Source organism: Phyllostomus hastatus, unplaced genomic scaffold (assembly GCF_019186645.2).
Source record: "Phyllostomus hastatus isolate PE091 unplaced genomic scaffold, TTU_PhHast_1.1 phas_contig_40, whole genome shotgun sequence".
NCBI lineage: Eukaryota > Metazoa > Chordata > Mammalia > Chiroptera > Phyllostomidae > Phyllostomus > Phyllostomus hastatus.
In genome coordinates, this window is record NW_025333872.1 from 57,527,131 (window position 1) to 57,546,964 (window position 19,834).

The 19,834-nt window shown below is 41.7% G+C and overlaps 1 protein-coding gene across 2 annotated transcripts in view; it reads left to right on the top strand.

Moving 5' to 3' along the window:
- The window catches only part of ARMC2 (armadillo repeat containing 2), a 97,909-nt gene that overhangs the window by 14,490 nt on the left and 63,585 nt on the right, over window positions 1-19,834 (top strand). Inside the window, exons 5-7 of one of the 2 annotated variants that reach the window (XM_045843817.1) lie at window positions 1,358-1,557; window positions 14,740-14,816; window positions 19,268-19,366. In XM_045843817.1, coding sequence (XP_045699773.1) covers window positions 1,358-1,557; window positions 14,740-14,816; window positions 19,268-19,366 — 376 coding nt within the window. Of the gene's footprint in view, window positions 1-1,349; window positions 1,558-14,739; window positions 14,817-19,267; window positions 19,367-19,834 lie in introns of both variants that reach the window. The other variant, XM_045843815.1, reaches the window with a different exon arrangement.

Here is a 19,834-nt window from a genome sequence, read left to right on the forward strand (position 1 = left end):
CTGTACTTGACCCCAAGTCTGATGAAGTGTAAAGCCTACACTCTTCCCACTGTATAGCCCTGCTCTCCCCAAACTTCCTCTGTGACCTTAAACTAGTCACTGAACCTTTGGGTTCTCAATTCTCATTAGAAAAAATGAAGGTTAGACTAGCCAATCTCTATGGTTTCTTTCAGCTTTAAAATTCAGTGTTTTGGAAGCAAGGTGCTGGGTCATGGCAGTAGACTAGGTGGTTTTGTTGTTGGTTTTCATTGTTTTGTCGGTTCAAGTGCAGAAAAGAAAGTCTTGAGTCATTTTAGAAAAGTTTGCAAAAGGCATTTTTTTATGTGAAGCTCATTCCCCCTCTGCCTTTGAAAAAAAAAATTATCACAGACTAGAGCATAGTAGCAGCGTGATGTCAATGGCTGATGAAGAAACAGTGTTATAAGCCTAAGATTCTACAGTCATAAACAAGATAGATGTTTCAGTTTACAAACTGGACATCTTTTTGCAACTCTATCTTATTCCCCTTTAGCCAGCCTTATAGGGCTTTCAGTGCACCCCTCCGTTCACATAGTGGTCTGCTAGCCTCCAGGACTCAGCCTTGCCCCTCTGGTTACCTCTCCTGCTCTTTCCCCCTCACACACTCCACTGCCCTTGAGCACGTCAGGCACACTCCTGCCCTAGGGCTTCCGAACTGCTCTTCCCGCTGCTGGAAACACCGTTCTCATCATCTGACGGCCAGGCGCCTCACCTCCTTTAAGGGTCTGCCTACCATGTCCACCCTGTTCAAAATTGTTACTGGACCCCATTCCCAGCCACCTTTACCCTTCTTCACTATTCTACTTTTGCTCTTTTCCCCTGCACTTATTATTTTACATACCTTATTCATTATTGTCTGTATATTCCTATTAGGATGTAAATGAGGTGAGGATTTTTTGTTTTGTCGCTGCTGCATCCTAAGTGCCCAGGACAGTGCCTGACATCAGGAGAGTACTCAATAAATACTTTTTGAATCAAAAATTACTAACTTGAGCAAATTTACAAATAGGGGTTATTGTATGGGATGCAGAGTATATATGTGGACTTAGGTAGATCATAAACCTAAATTCAAGTGTTTGCCTTAGGTAGACTGCAAACTAACAGGAAGGAGATTTCATTCATTTTCACCTGCTGAACTGATGATGCCAAGCCTAAAATAGGGGTGTGGTCTTATTTGTCCAGGGAGGTTTTATCCATAGCGTTGCAGACTTGATTATAAGTAATATATAATTTTTAAATTGTGCAAGCTCTTAGATTGAAAAAAAATATTGAAAGATAGTGATTCCTAAAAGAAGAAATGCTTTGACAAAACATTTCCTTGGTTATTACAGGAAAGAAGACAGTGGAATCCAGAGAAACAGCCAGGATGGGGGGCTCTCTGACGAAAACCAATGGGATTCACGTAACGGAATCTAAGGCCATTGGCCTCATGGAGAGGCCGCCACTTCCCCTGGCTGAGGATGGTGGCTTCAGCGACGTCAAGGAGCAAGGGCTGTTCCAGGGGGCAGCATCCTCACCACCTCATCTTGGAAGCGGAGGGTCAGTATTCTTCCTATTTCATTTCCTGGTGAGGATAACAACGCCATTTGCCAGTCTGTTTTCTATCTTATGTAGACGGGTGGCTTGCATGTTCTCTTTTGTGTACAGCAAATGTTGAGTTAATGATACATGAGCAGGAAAGATTTCTCCTCACAGCTAAGGGGAGTTGGTTTTACATCATTCCCCATTTAATCCTTAGGAAAACATTTATTCATGCTTGCCAATATGCCGCTCTGATAGGATTGTCAGAAGAAAGGCTTTGCTCTGGTGGGACTGCTCCAGCCTGCTCTTGAGTGACAACTGATGATTCTGTTTATGTTATTTGGGATTCTTGCCTGGACTGGCATCTCATTAGCTCCCTTTCGGCTAGCTTACTATTGTTAACTCCACAAAAGAGTAGGCATTTAATTTATTTATTTTTCTCCAATAGAAACTTGGATTAAAATATTTATTTTGCAAACTAATAGCTAAAACAGGAGAGTCCTGTGGATTTCAGTTATGAGACAATCCCTCTACTAATCCCACATGAAATGAATGATTGGGAATTAACTTTATTTCATATGATGTTCCTAGACAGAACTTTCTTTTTTACCCCAGTTCTCACCGACACCTTCATCCACCCTCCCACTCCCCCTGCCCATCTGTGAACCCCTAAGTTCATCCAGTGTTCCTCAATAGGGCTTTGTCTAGAAAATTGGGAGCAAATATCCTACCACATTAGGGATTTGTGAGAAATGTTTACTGTATGGACCACATGGATTCTTACCTGGTGTTTTCCCAAGGTAGCCTGAGTAATTGGGGGCCAGGGCGCAAGCAGGTTCTGTTTTCAAGTCCCAGCCACTAATGATGCTAAGAAAGGCAGAAGGTCTTGGACCGGACAGGGTCACTCAAAGATATTTTTCTCTGACTTTCCATTGGGTCATTATGGACAACTGCCCAGTTCAAATTTGCCTAACAAGATTATATTCCATGGGCCATTTTAAGACCAAGAGCTTGTTCCCCTCACTTTAGATTTCAGGCCTGACTTTGGTTTATACACATGTTACGTTCTTAAAACTGTTCCCCGAACTGGCTGCTAGGTCACTGATTAGTTTAGCTGAACTGACCTTGTCTGCTGACACAGCCTGAAGAGTGTCCCACACGCCAGATTTATATTAGGCAAACTAGCAGTCCTTGTAATGTCACTTCACATTCAGAACATTTTTTAAATGAAAGGAAAAATGAAATGTCTCCTTAAGTGGAAGAGAACAAACTTCGAACTGGGACTTTGGGAGTTGAGCACAAAACATTGTACTGGCCATTGCAACAAATCTCTTCCAGTTGGTGAGTAAGAATAGACTGCAGACCTCAGAGCTTTAACATAAAAGGCAGCCAGAGCACTTGTGTTTCTTTCAGCGCTGAAGTGAAAAGGAAACGTTTATCCTGCTGCACCCATCCTTACAGTAATTAAAGTTGACTAGGAAAACCAGACAAGAGCTGTTTTGTTTTGTTTTATTTTTTGCAAACCTTCAGATGTTGTAGAATAATCTGGCAAGCCAGAGTTCATCATGTCTTCCCAAGTCTGAGACAGCAAAGGCATTTTCAGTTACTTATTTCATCCCTCAAACAGCAAAGGGGAAATCAATTAGGACTGGACGCACTTCTTCCTGACAGTCCAAAATTATGCGGCACTGGGGCTAATTGTTAATTGTTTTCTTTTTGTTTTGTTAGCATGACTTTTGCATCGTGTAATGATTGTGTCTGAGTTGGGTTTGCAGTACACCCTGGCAAGTTTGACTTCCAATAACATTTTTTGCTTTACGAATCTTTACTTCCTTTAATCATGGGATGGGTTTTTGTTGAGGTGCCAAAAAAAATTTTTAGACAGTAAAATTAAAACCAACCAGCAAATGGAAACTATTAGCAATTCTTTCATTAATTACATTAGTGAATCAATCTGGGACACTTGATAATTATTTCTTGTAAACATTTAAGAGGATAATTCCAAGAAATGATCTTTGCTTTGCAATGGAGTATTCCCAGTTTTGAGGTTAAAGCCTTACCCTCCATTAACTTTTTTGTGTGTGTCTGTAGCCCATAAACTGGAGAATGAAGTCTTGTCAGTGAGCTGGGCTGTCAGAAGAAGGGAGGGCCGGGAATATGTAACTAGAGCAGGGAGAGGCGTTAGATGACAGCGGGTGGAGAGGAACAGAGCAATCATGTAATGGGGACAGAAGAAGTGAGGACGTGCGCCCCGTGCAGGGTCCTTGCACTTCCTGCTGAGAGCTCTCGCTGGGGAAAGAAAGGTGCAGGTTATCTCAGTGCAACAGCATTGACTTGTGCGCCCTTAACTCAGAATGTAGATGACTCAGGCATGGGGTGGACTGGAGTCTACCTTTGTGCTGATTGTGATGGAAAAGGATTTGCTACACAAGGTATCATCTCAAACAAGATCTTGGGGAACTATTTAACTTTCCAAAAGAGAACATACTCTCAAGCGCTTAACAAATTATCATCTTAAAACAGTGTGCCAGTTACAACAGTCTCTGTGTGTTCGTTTAAGGATTCGTTTAAAGTTTGGCAGGCTTGCTCTGCAGCGGCACTCCATTTTCTCTTTGCTGTATGGATTGAAAACAGCTTTCCTTAAGCGATGTGTAGGGGGGTGGGCAAAAGTAGGTTTATGGCTGTTTGTGTGGAAAAAGGCGTGCAGGTTATGATTATTACAATAGTTTTATTGACTCTGTGTTTTGTACTCAAAACTGTAAACCTAATTTTGCCAACCCCCGTATGTGTATGAATCTCCTTCCGTTTATCTGTCCATTCATCCATCCATCTATCCATCCAGTAGTTCAAACTGATGAAATCCTTTATATAGCTGCTTAAAAGCCTTGTAAGGTTTTCTGTGTAAATATTGTTCACACTACTGTGATTTGGAAATGTAATTTTTAGGAGGAAAGGCCAAGAGCAGTCCGTTGTAGAGAGACAAGAACTCTTTGCTGGGAGCAGAGCCCCTGGATTTGGTTATTCTCTCAGCCACGTGATTTCTCTGAATACTCTTCAGCAAGTCTCTGAACAATTTAGGGGGCTCAGTTTTTTAATCTGTGATATGGAAATACCCTTGCTCCTTCGCTTCTATATCCTCCCAGCTCTCACTGTGGGAGGTAGAATAATTAATAAGCCTTGAAAGGATTATATTTAAACCAGCAAGTGCTGTTAGTATTATTGGAGTCAAAAATAAGAAAAGAGGGCTTTTGGTTAAAGATGGCAAAGCAAAGTTATTCTGCAGAAACCCAATCAAAGCGACAAAGTATAAAAAACAGAGAAGTAAATGTCATCAATGAAACAAACAAACAAAAAATGGTTCCAACCCCAAACTACAAAACATGAAGCAAACCTTACACTGCATGATGGCCTTCATCCCGTCTCTCCTGCTTTGGAAAGCAGGCTGTCTTGCATTGTATATTAAATCCTGCCCAGTCCATATGTGGAAGAGGGCTGTCCCTGTCTTTCCTACTCCTCTTCCTAGAGGTGGTTAAGTGGCCCACAGCTGGCTGCTCAGAATCCTCCAACCCACCAGCCATAGCACTTGGTGGGCAGGTTATCCAGGCAAGGCAAATGGACTTCTTCCCTGGTACTTTTGCTGAAGCCTTTGGGAAAAGTGCTCTTTCTCCAAGTTCACAAGCTATAAAGATGATATTGTCTTGGAGCCAACAATGGCCAGTGTATAAAGAAACAGAGTGAAGATAGTGACCAAGTTCAAAGATGCCATATAATCCCCCAGATCCAGCTGTGCCTGAGGCCACCACATCCACACTCTAGACTGCTCTGTTTTGAGCCAACACATTCCTTTTCCTTTCTCTCTCTGTCTCTTCTTCCTTCCTCCCACTCTCCTCCCTCGCTCCCGTCCTTCCTTCCTCCCTCCCTCCTTTCTTTCCTTCCTTCTTCTTCCTTTTCTTACCTTTCTTCTTTCTTTTATTTACTTCTTTTGACAGGGACAGCTTGTGGTACTTCAGATTAGGTATTTGTTACTTGGAATATTGCAACCAAAAGAGTCTAGTTCGCTTGTCAGACTTGATGAACTGGAGATGAAAACAAGACGTAATTTGAGAGCAGATACCTCCTCAGATCTTGAACAAGAAACAGGTTTCAGTAAAACTGAGTCTGTCAGCTCAGAAAGGTGTATCCAATAGTCTTTAATGAAAGAAGTGAGATCTAAGGTGTGGGCAGGCCACTGGAGAAGGGAGGAAGCCACTGGAAAGACCCCCTCCAAGATCCAGGTCATGAAGCATCTGGGGAGGATGAAACTGAGGGCGACAAGCTCTCATTTCCCATGAGCCATCTAGTGTGTGTGCCTGTGTGTGTGTGTGTGTGTGTGTGTGTGGAAGGGTGGAAGGGAATAGTTTGATGGTCAGAACTCAAGGAGCATAACAGAGCTTTTCTGTGAGTCACGGCAACCTGCTACACACAAACCAAGGGAACACACACTCCAAATTGAGAGAAATAACAGGCTTGGTGAGCGAAGGTACACGTATCCTGGCTCTCTCCCTCTGTGGACCCTTTTCATTGTTCAACAAATATATGGCTCTGTTTAAAGATAAATAGTGTTAGACAGGAGTTATCATGGGACTGGAGCACAGGTATGGAAAGAACTTAACAAAAAGATGAAGAAAATGGAGAGTTAAGACAATTTTTCATAGCCTCAAAGAAATTAAAGATAATGTTATTGATCTGTTTTTTTAAAAAGGAAAAAAGAGCTCTTATTTGGATTATAAGAATTCAAATTCGAGATTATAATCCTGCATCAAGAGATTAAAAGCATGCTTGCAATTCTGAAAAATGAAAGAAAATGTATAAATGTGGAGAGGACAGCCACATTAGAAATAAAAAAAGAATAAAAACAGTTGGAAATGCAATGAGATCTAGTGGACAGACTACAGGAAATCATTCCAAAAAAAAAAAATGAGTTCAAAGATAGGAAAATGAGAGAGAGATTGAGATAAATATGGGAGGCGTGGCATGTTTTCCTGAGGGGGAGAATCATCTTCCTCCTGCTCCTCCTGCTCCCAGTACTATCTTACTTTGAAATAAGTGCCAGGCACTCTTCCAAGTGATTTCCATACATTAACTCACTTGATATTTGCAACAACCCACTGAGAAAAGAACCGGAAAAATATTAAGACATAAAGCAGAAGACAACTTCCCGAGATAAAGACTTGAATCCGAAGCTCACATGGACACATCGTGTCACAACAGAATCTGATGTGCAGTAATCCGCACGGAGACATTTCCCAGAGTGCGCAGCACTCGAACACTACCCAATATGCGCACACACTTGATTAGTAATTGTCAACTGGGGGGATAAGTGCAAGACGTCTCCTCTGGCCATGCAGGCAGAGCAAGCAGTTACCTAGAAGGAGAAAAAGGCAGGCTGCCTCTGGCTTTATGAAAGCATCCCCCAGGGCCAGAAGACAGTAGAGTAATGTCTACGGACTCCTAAGTATAAGAGCCATAACCCAACAATTGTACGGCCAGCCTTCAGTGAGAAAGGCGACAGACACTTTCAAATGTGAATGAACTTGGGCACTACAGTACTCATGCACTTTCTAGGAAAAAACTCTTAGGCAACAAAATGGTGAGTCAAAATTCAAAGCTCAGAAATGAAGAAGCTACAGGAAGATCCTTTGTGGTGAGTATTGACTTTGTTTTCATGTTGAACCAAAACTAAACACCTCTGGAGATGATGGCGTGGGACGGGATGCCCGATGACGTCATAGTGACATACGTGATCAGAGCCAGTACTTGGGAGGAAGTGTGAATGCCGATTACTTCTCTTCGTAGCGGGGAGTAGATTTTTCAGCAGCTATGGTCTGAAATTGAAATATATTGTTTTAAAAAGAATGATTTCAACATCCTAATGTTTTTCATTATTTTTTTTTTCTTAACTTCAGAGAAATCTTTTAGACACTAAAATCTTTTGGGAAGACCCATTCATCTGAAGTTCTACAATTCCTTCAGTTTCACTTCAATTTCTGTTTCTCTGTTAAACTCAAGTAAAATTTATACTTAATACTTTTAAATCACAATGATATGTACTGTGACCCCATTTATATGTATCCTTTACCTGCACTTCCTCCAAGTTCCCCTTCTGTTTATTCATTCTTTTACCTTTTTATCTGAACTTTTGCAAAATATGTCTGGAATGATGTTTACTACATATTGACAATATTTATTTTTGAATGGTTGGATCCTGGGTGATTTTTTATAATTTCCTTTGTACTTACATTGCCTAGCCTTAAAAATTAATAATAAATATATCACTTTCCAAAAATAATGAATTCATTATTCTTTTAAGAAATTGAAGGTAATGTGGCTGAGAAACTGTTTTAATTTGGAAAAGGCAGTCATTGGCCAGAGTGATTTGGTACAGTCACTTACCACCTTTTTCGACAGCTTTCATGTAGTAAGCATTTTTTGGTAAGCAAAGCCATGTGCTGGGGGTTGGGAGTTGTAGCAATGGACCCTTTTCATGAGGAGTTTACAGATGCATCTGGCTTGGCTGCTCAGGTGTAGTCCCTGAAGGGCAGCATCAACATCACCTGGGAGCTGGTTAGAAATGCAGAGTCTCAGGCCCCATCCCAGATCTGCTGAATTAGTATCTGCATTTTTATAAGATATCCAGGTGATTTGTATGTACACAATGACTTCTCTAATGCCAGAGGGACGAAAGGAGAACTGGAAGCAAGGTCCTGGGCGTGTACGGGTGGGAGCACCTGATTCTGACTGAAGATCACAGAAGGTTTCCTGGGGTTTAAGGGTATGGGGTGTCTCCCAAGGCTGAGTTTCAATAGGGGGAAAGTGTTGTGTACTTTGCTAAGGGAGCGGCATTAGTGGATGGGGGGATTTGACTTGTGGGCACGTGCAAAGAAAGGCAGGTGGCCTGGCAGAGCAGGAGGGGGAGCGCCTGAGGTTACAGACTGCAGGGGGCCTCTGAGGGCCTCCAGCAGAGGGGCGCCTCTGGCAGCAGTGTGGATGAGGTTTGGAGAAGGGAGGGCCTGAGACTGAGGTGACCATTGGGAAACATTTGCAGCAGGTCTGGTGGGAGATGGTGATGTCAGTGAGTGTGCACAGCAACGCGCACCGTGGGAGAGGGCAGCCACAGCAACGGTGCTGAAGTTCTTGGAGTGCACAGTGAGAAGCTACGAGGGCTTTTCCCATGAGGTTCCTTCAAACTGTGGAGCTCTGAAGGTCAAGGGAAGCATGACACTGTGGGCTTTTACTCTACGCTAAGGAAATTTAAGCCTAACTAAGCTGAGCTAACACGGTTAGCTACCACGCAATGTCTAATCAAGTTTATACATATAGAATTTTAATAATAACCAGTTAGTGATGACTAAAAAAGGCACTTAGAGTATGTGTATAACCTTTAAATGTATATATTTTAAATCTTGGGCCATAAACTGATGAATGCTGTAGATACGTCGAAGGACTTTCTTAAAATTTTGATCTTATGAACATTTCTTTAAAAACATGTTCTTTAATTTCCTTGTTTGTATATAACTGTTAAGTAGAATTGTTTTTAATGTTATTAAGACAGAGTGATGGAAACTGTGCATCTGGTGCTTCAGGCTGCAAAGACCCGATGAAGGGACCACCAGCCACCCCTTGGTGGCATCTCCAAATCGCGGTCAGAGAATCTAAGAGACGATGAAGCGCAGGGGTCATCAAACTAAGGCCCACAGACTAAATCCAGCCCACTGCCTGTTTTTGTAAATAAAATTGTATCAGAACACAGCCACACTCATGGACCTATTGTCTGTGGCTGCTTTCACTCGGCACTGGCAGAGTCTGAGCATCGTGATAAAGACAGTGTGGCCTCAAAGCCCGAGATATTTACTGCCTGACTTAAATCTATACACTCAAGTCTAATTCTAAAAATGAAGTGTCATCTTCTTATTGAGAGGAAATCTTAGCTCAAAATTTGCCAAGTTTTCTTTTTATCATAATTGTCCTTTAAAATTTCCTTTTCCATGTGAACATGTAAGTTTTTCCCAAAGAGAAATAAATTTCTCCTTTGTTTTCCCCTTAATTCCAAATTCTTCCACTTAGTTTACAGTTTGCTTCTCAATATCTAGTTATTGCTTGAAAGCAGGACTCAATAAACTACAGCCTGGAGCCAAATTTGGCCATTCATCTGTTTTTGTTGTTGTTGTTGCAGCTCTTGAGATGAGAATTGTTTATACATTTTTCAATCATTACCTTTTAAATGGTTATAAAAGTACCTACATAGCAGCCTCCATTTTGCCACTTGCCCCACAAAGCATAAAATACGTACTACTTGGGTCTTTCAGAAAAAGTTTGCTGACCCCTGACTTAAAAACCTTAGTCATAATAATTGGAAGAAGTCTCTGAATTGTAGTGAAATCTGAATTTGAGAGTAGTTTTAAAGAAACATATTTTTATATTTGCTGTATATTTGGTCCAGCAGGAGATGTTGCTAGTGTGACTGATTCATGGATGGGCATTAGTAACTTAGTCTGAGTAGGGCATTGCCTTGGCTACAAAATTTTATTCTGATGTTTCAGAGTGAAACATAGGACATTTATCAATGACTGGGACACAAAGGCCTTGCTTTTGCATCGAAACATGTGGGCTGCTTTCCTCAGGACTCCAACCTGACTACAGATGGAACCACAGGAAGGGCAGATCTGAGAGAGTGCAGAGATGGAGCCAAAGCCCTGATCACACCATACCTGAAACCCACCCTAGCACCTGACTTTTGGGTTAGGTAGATATCTGTTTATTAGATAAGCCAATAAATTTCATTTATAGTTTGTCATTAGAATTAGGTTTGTGTTATTTGTACATAAAGCTGTCTTTACTAATAAAATGGTATTATTCTACCTCTAAGAAGAATTTCACAGAATACCTTTGAGGAATAATTTCTGGAATTGTTTTATCCTTTGTACATCAGAATCATTGTAAAAAAAAATTTATGGTTAACAACATGGACCAGGAAGCTGGGAAGAGGAGCAATTATATTGGATGACTGCATCAAGATCTAAAAACTCCTGATAGGCAAAAACACTTTATCAAGTACAGCACTGAAATTCAGTAAGAATGCATTTAAGAATATGAATAAGAATGAGCTGCATGTGTAAGAAAAGGCAATGACTGGCCAACACTGTGATGTGACCACCAAAACCACTAATGCGTTTTTAGGCTGCATTATTTAGAATGTCTCTTCTTTGCTCCTCAGGCCATGCCTTTAGCTCAGTGCTGGGTCCCAGACTGTGAAAGGCATCCAGACAAACTGGCACTCAGAGTGGCTAAACAAGCTGGTGAGAACATTTAAAACCATATCAAATGAGGAAGAGTTGAAGGGACTGGAGAAGCCCATGAATGACACCAATGATAGCAGCTGTTATAATAGTAAACATTTAAATACTCACTATTATGTGCCTGGAACTATGCTAAGCAATTTTACATCATATCATTTATCCTCGCAACCACCTTACATTGAGGCATATCATTATTTACCACCCCTGCATCCACAGGTGAGGAAACCAAAGCTTAGGGGGAAAAAAAAACTTAGCCAAGGTCACACAGCTGATAAGTGGCAGAGCCATGGGATTTATTAGTTATAGGAGATGGCTTTAAGAGGTAAATGCAACAACACCTTTAGGTATTTGGATTTTCGAGAAGGATAAAGATTTGTTTCACATGGCTCTGATTAGCAGAACCGAGACCAATGGGTAGAAGTTACAGGAGGATTTCCACTGAGTATAAGACCATCTAGTCTCTTCTTTTTTAGCCAAGAGGGGATTTTCTTTCTGAAGACCACTGACTCAACCCAAAATTTCCGGTTTACCCTGGCCAGACTGGACAGTTCTTCCTCAGTCCTCATCTTCTTGGACCTATAATCACACCTGTTTTCATGACATGTTGCTTGGCCTACATGAGAGCACGTTTTATTTCTGTTCTTCCTTTGGACCCCCTTTCCCCTTTCTGCCCTCTTCCTGTGAGCATTTGACAGTTCTGTTCAGGGAGTCCAGCCTCCAAGCCAGCCTGGTCTGATGGCACTGGTCTGTGTGTGCTGCTTTGATGAATAGGGCTCCTTGTCTGATCACCACATCTCCTTTGTAGATGCTCCATATTTCATCAGAAACTCAATGTGGCAAAACTCAAACTTACTTTACCCGTCTAACTGTTCTACACCTCAACCTCCCAATTTTTAAAGGATTTTTCTTATTTGTTTTCAGAGAGAGGAAGGGAGGGAGGGAGCAAGCGAGGGAGAGAAATAATGTACAGTTGCTTCTCGCGCACCCCCTACTGGGGACCTGGCTCACAACCCAGGCATGTGCACTGACTGGGAATCAGACAAGCAACCCTTTGGTTCGCAGACTCAATCCATTCAGCCACACCAGCCAGGGCTAACATCCCCATTTTTGTTGGTAGCAACCCTACTATCCTGTTCTTCCTTATCCACCTTCTGTTTGTTCTTCGGCCTGAAATCAACCACTAAGTCCTATCAACTTCTCCTTTATAGGATCTCTTGAATTTGTTCTTTCTTCTAGAGTCCCCCTCTAACACTCAAAGGATTAGTCCTTGTAACTCCTCTGCAACTCTCCTAAATGCTCTTGCCACTGCACATTCTAAATCCCATCTTCACTCGCTTGTGTAAGCACCAGCGACAGCTCCTCATTGCCCACTGAATTAGGTCCATTGATTCCTGGGTTCCAGGAGCTCCCAGCAGAAACCTTCCACTTCTGTCTTGCCGGCCCAGTGTGGTCATCCCCGGCCCCGAGCACCAGGCTCCACTTGCCCCTCCCCACCTTCACTCATGCTGCTCTCCTCCTGAGGGCAGACCTGTCATTTGCTGGTTCAACTTGTCTTCTTTTAAGGCCCATGCTTGGTTCACGTCTTCCTCTCAGCATTCGCTTCCTTCTCAGCATCCCTCCGGTTCCTGTAACCTGCTCCATTTCACACTCTAGTACTTGGGAAGTAAAGACTCCATTGGAATTTTACATTTAAAAAGCCCCTTAGTTCTTCAGAGTAGATTTAAAATTCTTTAGGGCAGCTCCTTGTATGCTCTGCATCGCACTGACATCCAGCACCAGGCTGCTCGGACAGGTGCTCGTTGACTCAGACCTAAAGAAAAAAGTAATATGGGCGATTTATTAAGTTCTGCAAGTGTACTGATTACTGTACCAAACAGAGGCATTGCCCTCATTTTTAAGATAAGGAAACCAAGGCCAGGAGGTTAAATAACGTGGTCAAGTCCACATAGCTGTTAAGTGTTGGACCCAGAATTTGGACCTAGGTCAGCTGGGCCCAGAGCCTGCGCTTCGACCTCAGCACCGTGGTGGTCGGGCGCAGTCCTGCGCAGTCCTGGTGAATTCCAGTCCTGCCCCGCTCTCGAGGACCAGTGGGACCCAGTGCTGTCAAACTGCTGTGTGTGGTAAGAAGAACCCTTCTTTGTTCCCCTGAGAAATGGGGGTACACACATGTGGTGTTTAGAAAGGCAGTCTCATCACTGGCCGTGTCCTCAGGGAGGGTAGTCTTGCCCGATTTTAACTAACGGTTGTTTGGGACAATAATGAAAAGAAGGACTTGCTTCTCTGGGCCTCACACTTTCTTGTTATTTCTAGGGGTGATAGATATGGAAACTTCCAATCTCACACCCTGCCAAACTTTTGGCATTTTATCTTTTCAGAGGATTGATTTCCTTTATTTCTATCTTCTTTGAGATCTGCTTCATTTACATCTCAACTCTGAGAGTGTTGACAAAAAAGATCTCATCCCCATTTCTTTGCTTGATTGACTAGGGACACCTTGTTACCAGATCTGCTTTTATACGTATAAAAATAAAGTAATTGTTTCAGAGTATTAACTAATTGGACTTTTTTAGAAGGTTAGCTTGATCTTTTCCCTTGTAGGATAAAAAGAAGTGTTAAATCAGGTATTAAAGAAAAAGGACATATCTATGGAAAAATGATCTTTGGAGAAGCCCACCCAGCAAAGGTCAGCAGTAAAGGTTGAGCAGGACCAGGCTGAACGCTCACTGGGCGTCAGGGCACAGCGAGCAGGGGCGGTGCGCGAGCGTGCGGACGTTCGCGGGGAGCCCTGGCCGTGTCACGTACATGCATCCCTTACGACCTTCATAGTGAATGTCATATTTTACAAATAAAAGTTTGCTTTAAAACTTTCACTGTTCTCTCGGTGTTTGTTTTTCATTTTGTTTTTTTGTCTTGGAATTTTACATAGGTATTTCAAAGTAAGTACTTTTAAGTATCAGCTCTAGCTAAAGAGAAATTATATCCTTCATAAACCATTTCTATATAGAATGTAAACTTAAAAAATAGCAGGTACATAACCCTGCTATTGGCTATCCATTACACTTTTGTTTGATACAACAAAATATTTGTCAGCTCGGACTGCCTGAATGTACCTCCCATTTTTTTAACATTTAAATTATTTCTAAAAATTCAACATTTTCAGAGAACATATGTTTAATTTTTAAATGGAAACAGGACACTCTGTGATGTAGTAGGAAGTGCAGTGAATTGAAAATTATGAGACCTGGGTTCCAGATCTGACCTTGCTCTGTGACCTTGGGCACATCTGACAAATTTGAGAACTTTTTTATTGGAGAGGAGGGGTCTGGAGAGAGAGAGATAGAGAGAGAGAAGAGGAGGGAAGGGAAAGGGAAGGGAGGGGAGGAGAGGGGAGGAGAGGAGAGGAGAGGAGAGGAGAGGAGAGGAGAGGAGAGGAGAGGAGAGGAGAGGAGAGGAGAGGAGAGGAGAGGAGAGGAGAGGAGAGGAGAGGAGAGGACTGGATTGCTTCCAGTTCATAAATGCCAGGCTTTTGTGATTCAAAGTAGATTCTTTCTTTTTCTAACAGTGACCTCTTGTGGCATGTATCCTTAATCAATTTTTTGATTTGCAAAGTAAACTTTGGATTTATTTTTGTTGTTTCTAGTAACTGTATTTCATATTGTTAAACAAATGTGACTTATTTTCAAAACACAAATCTCAGTTGAAAATTAGAAGTTGATTAAAACAGGATATAGAGGACCAAGCTCCACTCTATAAACAGGCTCTGTGGTTTCTTCAGAAACTGTATATGGCCGACTCTTGACACTCACAGAAGGAGAAACGCTTTGGCTTTTGTGCTGAGTGCTGTGTGTATTCCTCTTCCTCCTAGGGACCAGGCGAAGAGGGGTTCGAGGGCTACATCGTGCCCCAACAGCTCGGACCCGAGCAGGCTGGAAACCAGAGCAGGTGAGGTGCTTGTGTTCTCAGAGGTCTCCACCTTGCCTTCACCTCCAGCATCTCTGTTCATAGAAAAAACATTTGCACCGAAAACATCTGATGTTGGCTCCTTGTTTGAAAACTCCAGGTGATTTGTCCAACTTGGTCACATGCCAACATTTATTTTTATAACTTTTTATTATCTTCACAGTAGTCTTACCATTCTTACCATTATTCCCAGCTCAAATATCTGTAGATTATAATCTTAATGAAATTATTTTGTGATAGTATTTGGAAAGTTTCAAAACTTGACTCCAACATGGTTACTGAATTCAAAAATTTAGTTTAGAATCATTACTCACTTAAGTGAAACTATATCAACTGTATGATAACTGCCCTCTGGGTGTTTAAACTAATTGAAAAAGATATGTAACACTATAAATCACAGACTAGAAATGATACAAAATGTATCATGCCATGGAGTATAGCAATTAGAAAAGTGAACTAGGCTATATTTATAGTACTGAGTGAAATGACTATAAACATAACATTATGTGAAAAATTAAGTTGCAAAATATGTTTTTCATGGATCCAGATTTATGTTGTAAACATGTAAAGTCAAGCATGATAAAAATAAAAATAAGCTCCTGATTTAAAATGGTAGCAACCATCGGAGGGAGAGGGAGCAGGGGACAGGTGGGGGAGTAACACAGAGGGCACCAAGTGTCTCTGTAACGTTCTGGTTCTTTAAAACAAGGAGAATGAAAGTAGAGTTAATATTTGACCAAAGTAGTTTTGGATATGCAGGTGTTTGTTATATTCTTTGTACTTTTGTTACATACATGAAATTTTACAAAACCAAACTTATATTAAGTTCAAAGAATATTTTATTATCTTCAAAACTAATTTCTTATAGATAAAATGACTTTTGTGGCCAATGAGAAACCTTAGGTAGACTGATTTCCGTGTCAGCATTGTTGCCGAGCACTTTACATCTACATGCTAAAAACACCAGCCAATAAACACTGTGTCAAGTTTTTGTGTCCAGAACGCAAAGCTGTGGTTAAGAGCTATAACCACTGAGACAGCAAAATCTTAAAAAACATGCTGAAATTTCTGCTCAACTTACACAATTTCCTGTTGAATCATAATTTTTATATTTAGCAAACCTAGATAAAAGTGCTTTCTATAATGTTAGGTGGTTGCCCAAAACTGAGACAAACTTTAATTTTTGTGGCTCCTAAAAAGTAGTCATAGGATTCCAGGCTTCAGTTTCTAGAACAGAAACTGAGTTTGTGTAGTATGTACAAAGGGATTTGTGGGGAGAGCAGAGCTGGAGGAGGTGCGTGAGGGTGGGGAAGGGGAGAAGCTGGACTGGAGACACTGCTCATGCAAGGGTGTCTAGGAGAGAGTTGAAAGCAAACCCTTACGCCATAGCGTCTGGCTAACTTCTGTTCTGAGAAGAAACAAACCTTAGAAACATTCAGAAGAGCCTATGAGGGCCTTTCCTTTCTGAAGGTTAAATAAACTGTTCTGTGATTTCTGGCTCAGCCCTGTAAATTAACTCTTCCTGGGGTGAGCATGTTACCAATTCTGTTTGTCCTGAGAGAAGAGTCGATAACCCTGGTTTCTCATAAAGCTATTCTGTTAAGGAGTATATTGCATAGAAGGTAAAAAGGCTGATTTGAACTTACTGGACTTGAAATTTGTATTTCTAGTAAATTTAAGTGCATCATGCATATTTGTTAATTAAATTATTTTTCTGGCATTGTCTTTTGGCTTTTTGCTTGATGTATGTTGGTTTTATTCATATACTTTGGGCTTTGAAGATGTCACATACCTGGGAATATGAACAACTATGTTTTTTATACTGCTTGAATATTCATGTTTACTTTTAGAATCCATATTCGTAATTTATCACAGTGAGTGCAGACTCATAAAAGTAATGATCCAAAAGATTGCAGCGGTGGTCTGCAATCCTTTATCTGCTGTTCCAAAATACCAAAAGCTCTGAAAGCTGAAATCTGTTTCAAACTCATTCAGTGACAATGCCTGACCTGTACTGATCCAAGGCTGATGTAGTCTTTGATTTGTTAGTGTGAATATTCACATGTTTTGCTACAGGGGGGCTGCCCCAAAGACCCTGCTTGGCGTGGTAGGTAATATGCAGTATATGCACCATATTGCCTTATGAAAATTCAAAGTTTTCTGGATCACAAACCACATCTGGACCCAAAGGCTTTGGAAAAGGGATTGTCCATAGATGATCTGGAAGATATGGACTGATTTTGTCCAGTTCAACTCTGTGTTTTATTGTGAATTCTTGCTTATGGGTTACACAGACTATGTGAAACCTTGCAATTAAAACTATTAACAGCACCTACACTGTTTAGTTACAGCTTTTTTGACAACGCCTTTTGTCTACTTTTGCTTCTCAAGTGCTCTTCCTGCCTAGTGTACACCAACCCTCCTGGTATTAGGAAGGTTTAATGAAAGGCAAGGCAAGCCTAAGCTCGCGGCAACTGGGAGTGGCTGTTCGCAGCAGGGAGTGAGTGCAGGGGAGGGGGGAGGCCTGTGTGCTGGCTGGTAACTGCCTCTCTGCATCGTTACCTCATGCTTGGAAAATTTAACATGCATTGCACATTTTCTGTTCAACATTAATACAAGTGTATTAGAGGTTTTGGAAAATACAAAAGAGCACAGAAAAGAAATTGAGATAACCCATAATCTCAATACTTGAGATGACCATTGTTATCTCATTTTACAGAGGGAAAGCAAAGCAGCCGAGCTGGGACTCAAGCCCAGAGGGTGCCGGTGGAACCTGTGCTCTTCCCAGGCCTCCCTGCTCTGCTTGCCCTTTTTCTGGTTAAAGTAACCTAAACGTATACAGGCCACACACCCTTTCTGTGCTCTCTCTCTCTCTCTGGGAACCCTCTGATTGTCCCTATGACTTGTAACTCATCACGTGACATTTTAAGGGTCCAGGCACCCACTGTGTGGTCACGTAATTGGTATTGGGTCCACCCTGTAAGGGCATGGCTTTCCTGGTCCAGTACAGACTGGGTGCCACTTCTGGGAAAGGACCCGAGAATGTGCCTCCAGCACCGCTCCTGAGGGTGGCACACTCAGCCTGAGGGCAGCACACTCAGTCTGAGGGCTGTCTCCAGCTAGACCCGGTGTCGGATCTTGAGATATTTCCTGTGTGAGATATAATCACGATTTACAGTTTCTAATATGATTTATATTTCCCTTCAAAGTTACCTTTTAGCTTGCAGATATGCTGCAGGGCATAACAGCATAGAGGTCAAGTGCAAAGACTATGGAGCTACCTGACCTTGAGCAGGTGACTTAATGCTCCTGAGCCCCACTTTCATTACCTGGAAAATGGGGACAGTCTGCGAACCTCACACAGGGTTGTTACAAAACCTGAAGACAGGCCTGCTGCATCTGAGGCCCGCAGTGACTGGTGGCTGTCCCTTCTCTACAGCCGCATCCCCCGGGGGGAACCTGCCCCTGAGGATCTGGCGTATCACACAGCCTGATGCTCTTCAGACAGTGATGGCCTGTTTGTTTTTTAATCAAGGAAAGAAATTCCTATCTATTGAGTGTTATTAGATGCTGGGCACTGGGGTCAGAGACTATTCACATAACCCTGAAAGCAAACATTCTGGTCTCTCTTTTGCTGATGAAGCTCAGAAAGAATGAGAAACCAGCCCCTGGTCACCCACTGCATCAATAATAAGTTGGAATTTGAAGTGAGATTTGTCGCACCCAGAGCCCAGGTTTGTCCCACTGTCCCCTACAAAATCCGTCCCCAGTGACATGGACACTTTATTTCATATAGGACAGAAAATCTCTGCAGGCCTCCCTTTCAGAAAACTTTTCATTCAACATTTTCAAGATTTTTATTCTTTTTTTTTAAGATTTTATTTATTTTTAGAGAGGGAAGGGACGGGGAGAGAGAGAGAGAGAAAGAGAAACATGAATGTGCGGTTGCTGGGGCCATGGCCTGCAACCCTGGCATGTGCCCTGGCTGGGAATCGAACCTGAGATGCTTTGGTTCGCAGCCCACACTCAATCCACTGAGCTACGCCAGCCAGGGCTTCAAGATTTTTATTCTTTACATATCTATCATTTTTTATTTTTTCTATATTACAGAGGGATACATTTAAGTAAAAATAACTCAAAACTGTCTGCCTTATTGACAATAATTTCAACATTTACAAAGCTGGAGTTTTTATGAAGTGTCCCAGTCAGAGTTTTAAGTTCTGATGTCTTTCCATTATCTTATCTGAATTTAATTTGGGGTGATCTGATCAGAAGACATGTAGTCCTAATTAGTGTTATTGAGCTTGGGAGCAAAGTATAATTTAATTCTAGAGTTTATTAGTTTCAGTGATAAATAGCAAAGACTTTTGACGGTGCTCCAGCTATAGTTCTTCTTTCAATGCGGTTTCTCCTGCTCTGGGTTTCTTTTGCAGTTTCAAAGGCTGACCCGCAAGAAAAGGACATGGAAATGGAAGTAGACGATGTCTTTTGGAATACAAGGATAGTGCCAATTCTGCATAAATTAGAAAAAGGTAATAAAAATCAGTTTTTGTTTTAAATCAAAAATATCTGTGGTTATTTATATGTCCCCATTGTCCTGATATTTTTAGTATACTTTATCACTTCTGTGAACATGTTCAAAAGCAAATGAAGTCATCTACGTATCTACCAAGGGTTGTATGTATTAAATATTACATGTAAACCTAATTTCTAGTGAGTGAAATTATACCTTAAATGTGGCAAGAGAACCTAGTTCTAAAATTCCCCTTGGCGTATACATTAACTGTCACCCATTCTGCCCAAGGAAGTGCTGATTTGAACTCTTTAGGGTGGCAGTTAAGCAAGAAAGCGAACGATTAAAACATTTCAGGTCTCCGAGACTCTGACTAAGTCTCATAGACTGGCATCCCCAGCGGGCATGCCCCTGGTTTTCTAGATCCAAACGGACATGTCCTACTCTCCTTAGGTCAAGCATGCCCATTAGGGATGCCGCTTAGAGC